At 38.5% G+C, this 5,165-nt stretch overlaps 1 protein-coding gene across 1 annotated transcript in view; it reads left to right on the top strand.

Moving 5' to 3' along the window:
* Positions 1 to 1,436: 1,436 nt before the first annotated feature.
* The window catches only part of KIAA1143 (KIAA1143 ortholog), a gene marked incomplete at its 5' end in the record, with an annotated part of 7,488 nt that continues 3,759 nt past the window's right edge, over positions 1,437 to 5,165 (top strand). The window contains one exon of the mRNA XM_009574410.1: positions 1,437 to 1,596. Coding sequence (XP_009572705.1) covers positions 1,437 to 1,596 — 160 coding nt within the window. The remainder of the gene's footprint in view (positions 1,597 to 5,165) is intronic.

Here is a 5,165-nt window from a genome sequence, read left to right as displayed (position 1 = left end):
GCCCTTCGCTGGGGGTGAGAAGGTGCAGCGCCCGCTCCACGGGGCTTCCCCTGCCACGATGCCCCGCCTGGGGCCTAAAATGAAGCGGGGGGAGAGGCCCCATCGCAGGCGGTGGGGAAGCAGCACTTCCAGGCTTTGCCCATGTAGGGCAAGGGGGAACAGTAGTCACCCGCTGAAAATTAACTGAAACTGTCTTTGTAACTTGTTTTTGCTTCTGTGTTGGAGATTCAAAACAACAACAACAACAACAAAAAATCCAGTGCCCCTCCCCGTTGCTGTTTTTAATAATTGCAGCTGTGATGATCATGATGCCCTTTGCAGAGCAGCCAGTGCCGACCTGTCAGTGCCCAAGTTGGTCTCTGGGGGCAACGGGGGAAACAGCAATGATGTCCCAAGTTTAACTGTCCTTACAAAGCCCAAGCAGGAATAAAAAAAAAAAGGTCTTGAAGAGCGTAGTAAAAACACATATTGGAAAGGGTTTAACATCGGGGCAGCAGACAGAAACTCCGGTGTGATGGCCAGGAAGGCAGGGTGCGGGCAGTAGGGTTTGAACCAGCTTGTTAAAAGGCAGCCTTTTCTGAGGCCAATCTTTTTTTCTGTTACTGCTTTTTTTCTGCTTTTGAGTGTCTTTCCTGCTAACTGTAAGGTTTTACAGGATGGCTTAAGAAAGAGGCCCATCATTATTTGTGACAAGCTGGAATTTGAGATAAAAGTATGTCTTTAGTAAATTTATTATGAACTGTTCCACTTCCTGAGGAAGATTGCATTTTGTCTCTTGGTAACTTCAGTAGATTATGTTAATAATATCTATACTTCTCCTTTTAAGATGAGATTTTCAGTTCCTATAATATTGCCAAACTTTCTGTTGTTGCATTGAGGTTTCCATGCTAGCAAGTTTATTTATATAAAATTTTATTCCAAATGATTCTTCTGTCTCAGAGCACATGTTTGAGAGAGTGGAAACAGGGACATGGTCTTCCTTGTGTCAGTAATGCTTACAATGATTTGCTTAGGGAGCTTTAATAAAAAAGCCACCATGACTCCCTTTTCCCTTTGCACTGTTTTGAGTACAGCATAGAAGATTCAAATTTGGACCTACGCATTTAAGATTTTCGTAGTGTTGCATGGCAGGCAGTGCTTGTACAGTAAAGATAACGAACAAAAAGAATGAATTTCTTACCTTCCAAGTTCCTACTGTTTTGGTCTTTAATTGAAAGAGCCCATACTGTTTTTTTCTAGGGGACGCTGTGTCTCAGTGATAGAATTGGAGTGCCTTTTGGACAAAGTGTGTTGGGAAGGCCTGGCACTGACGGCTATGCCAGGGCTCCTCACTAACCTTACTGCAAAAGTGAAACCGAAGAGTACTTACTAGCCCACCCTTAGCTGTTGTGATTTAATGTGGTGAACAGAATTGCTTTTATTTTTCTCTTGTCTAGAGAGAGCAGCTTCCACTTGCAGATGGTGATAGTGAGAATGGCAGTGACAATGAAGATGAGCAGCCTCAAGTGGTAACACTGAAAAAAGGGGACTTGACTGCTGAAGAAGCAATGAAAATTAAACAGCAAATCAAAGAGGCCTTAAAGTCAAATGAATCAGGTGAATTTCAAACTACTAATTTCTTGCTTTGTATAGCCAAAGAGAAATAACCCATAAAAGGGAGCTTGGTATTTGCTCAGTTTTCTACTGTTTAATACAAGCTGATTTGATTAGTTGTTTTGAAATTTTCAGGTAAATAATTTGGACTTGTGATTCCTAATCTGAAATCGTTGAGTATATATCCAAGCTGTCTGGCTTTTTGTAGTGTTGTAGTTCTGTGCTTCTTGATTGTCCATCATCCTACATCCAAATACTACCTTAAGTCTTTTTTTTTCTTTTCTTTTTTTCTTCTTTTTTTTCCTTTCCTTTTTTTTTTTGTTATGGTGTGTCATTGTCCTAGTACACAGTCTTTTGACATCACCTGTGGTAATTTGTGAACTCATTAATTAGTTCAACAAAATTTGACGGTGGAGTGGATGTCTTAAAGGTAATCGTATGAGTTCATGAAAGAGAGCGTCTGGGCAGAAGGAGGAAACTCAGGTTAGTGCTTCAGTAGAAAGAATGGCAGGTGTGTAAGCTCAGTAATGTGTTCACTTAACTGACTGGTCCATGCTATTACTTGTTTAAAATAATTTCCAGTATGTGTTGTGACTTGCAAATATATTAAGCAAAACTAAATGGATTAGTTGAAAATAACAGATGATACAATAGTGCCAACAAACAGCAAGGTATAGAAAAAAATGTTTCTTTGCTACAAAGAATTAGAAAGCTTTATCTAAGTTATTTAACAGGCTTTTCAAGAATGGAAAGATGGAAGTGGTGTGGGAGAGGTTGCTGCAGTTAGACAATAAAGACATGAAACTATAGCTGAAGACAGTTATGTTAAGAATTTCCGTCAGTATTCATCATTCAAATATGGTTGACATAAATGCTTTGAGAGTCCAAAAACTTCCATCATCACACAGAGTGTGATGAAATGTAGCTTTATTTTTATTTTTTGCTGACAGAAGACGTGACAGATTAGAGGTAGATATTACTGTCTCTTGTGGAAATGTTTTGACAATGAAGAATATAGAACTGGAACCTCACAAGTATAAAACAGAAAGGTGATTCATAGAAGCTGTGGACCTTTTCCTTGGTTAGCCATTGTGGCTATTTACAAAGGCTGTAAACTGAGTTTAGAGCAGATTGAGAGGCTAGCACACAGCTATCAATATGACATCCTTAGCTTCTGTCTTTTTCTGCCATTTGGATTCGAAAATTCAGGTTTGTGCTGTCCCTTTGTAGAAGTATGTGTTAAAATTTAAATGGCAGAAACGGTATAAATGGAGAAGTCAAATAACAGTAGTGGGAGAAAATATGCTGAGAATCTTAAATTTTTGAAAAGCAGATTGATGAAAAATTCTTAATTTTTAGGTTAGCTTGAAACTAAACAAAACTACGTCTGATTTGTTTCTGCACGGAGATATGTACATGTAAGGTGTAACCAGCTAGTGGACTGAGGGCTGTGTTTGTATAATTTGAACTCCTCTGAGAAAATGAGTTCAGCTTCTGGCTTACTTCCTGGTCTCTTATTGAAGTGTAATGCATGTGCTTTGTGTTGCAGTTTGTAAAGTTGTTACGTGATTTCTTTTCAAAAATGGGATCACCTTCCTAGTATTGGGGAGAAATTTCAACCTATTGGAAAGAAATGGCATAATTCTTTCTAAGCATTGGTTTCCTGTTCATATATGCAACTTGAATTTTGAGTGATCACGGTAGGAGGAAAAATGATTTTGTAAGGCTGGGCAAAAAGAAGTACGTGTCCGTGAGAATCTATTGAAGTGGAGTCCATGCTGTGAAAAAAGTCCAAAAGAGTTACCAAGTTGAATACACAGTATGAAATGGAAGTGTATTTGAATAGAGTAACTGAACTTCTTTGGTGGAAAAAAACATTCTTAAGACATAATTGTATATAGCGAGGATGGTAGTATTGAGTCTCTGTAGGACTTTGGCACCTCTGCTTATTACCCCTTCAGCCCTTCAATAATAACTTGCATTTGGAGGAAAAAAATAATGTTGAATCACTATGCTCTGGGGACTGCTGCCCTCTGTTCTACATTATTGTGTTACTATTTGTTCATCTGCCTTTGCTGTTAATATGAGGTCTTGGCCTCCTTTTCCTTTTTTTGGCTAATGGGAATAAACAGGGTAAGTGCTACCATGTTCCTCTGCTCTGGAGAGGACCCGGTGGGAAATTTTTAATGAAGGCGTGGGTGACTGTGCTACAGCTTGCTGAAGGCTTTTTTGAGTCTTTGTCCATCTTTGCACTGTCAGTCTGACCTCTAGATTTAAATTCTGATTTCTATTCAGAGGCAGGTATTCCAGTTTAATAAAGAGAGTTTTGAACAACGTGTTAATTTCTTTTCTTTTTTTTGGATAATTGTCAATTCTGAAAATGGAAAGTATAAAGAAAGTTTGACGCTGCATGATTTGATTACATTTCTTGTTGCTTTGATTTTTATCCCAGAGTTGAAAGTGAAATTAATTTAGCGGGTACTAGACCATAATATATAGCCCCAAATCAGTTCATTAGTGAAATTACGTGAAGCTGAAAAGGTAGCAGGGAAGTAAATTTTCCAACTGATGATCTTTCTTTCCACCATGCATCAATGCCGAGGCGCTTTGATAGATCATAAGTAATGTGCTACTAACTATCTGCTGTGAATAGAAACATGGAAAGTACTCAGTTTTGAGGTTCTGCCCTCTCCTCGTTTGTATCTGTAGTGATTGTCTTCTTTTGAAGGTCCTTGTCTTCAGGCTTTGCTTTGGGATATTATTCTAGGATTTTCCATCTCTCATTTACATCCTTTCTCCTTCATTTTCTTCTATAACCAGTTTGACACAGCTACACTTTTTTTTACTTCAGGCACCAGCAGTTCCTGTGACTTGCATTTTCTGTTACAGATGAGTAACACTTTTGCATTAATTTGGCAAAAACAGCTGATTAATGTCCTAGCTGCTCTTAGTTGCCTCCTAAGGCAGAACAAAATTTAGTGAAGCTGTATGTTGGCTTTTGCAAGTATAGTCACAGGGAACTTTTTTATTTAGGACTGAACCTTTCCTATATGAGAAAACGCCCTTCCATATTGAAATATTTTTCTCCATGGAAGACTGACTTAGAGGCTTTTTAAAAAGAAGTAATTTGTTTATCAACAGTCATTTTGCTGAATATTTTTGTGCAGCATTTTATAAATCGTTAGTGTTGGTTCAGAGACAGAGAAAAATGGTCTTATGAGAAATTAAATTTGCACAAAAGAAAAGATGGCAATTACTGCAAGATACTTTATCCCAGCATTCGTTATAGTCTATGGAATTGATTTTTCTACTGCTTTTCTAGTTCATCTGGCCTCTGGGACACTCTGATACATGCAGATGACCAAATTTGGCAGAAGGTGTCCTTACTCATTCAAAGTCTTTTAATATTATTCTTGTCTCATTCTGTATGCTGGGGTTGGGGGAGGAGAAGAGAGGGGAGAGGCAAGGAGAATACAGTCCATGCTGTCTTGGGTATCAGAGTTCTTTCGTTAGCTTAAGCAGCTGTTGTATCAGATACATATTGCAGAGTTCATGCTGCTCTTCATCATGTG

Source organism: Fulmarus glacialis, unplaced genomic scaffold, assembly GCF_000690835.1.
Source record: "Fulmarus glacialis isolate BGI_N327 unplaced genomic scaffold, ASM69083v1 scaffold26613, whole genome shotgun sequence".
Classification (NCBI taxonomy): Eukaryota; Metazoa; Chordata; class Aves; order Procellariiformes; family Procellariidae; genus Fulmarus; species Fulmarus glacialis.
Note: the sequence above shows the minus strand (reverse complement) of the source record. Positions and strands in the feature narration are given on the sequence as shown.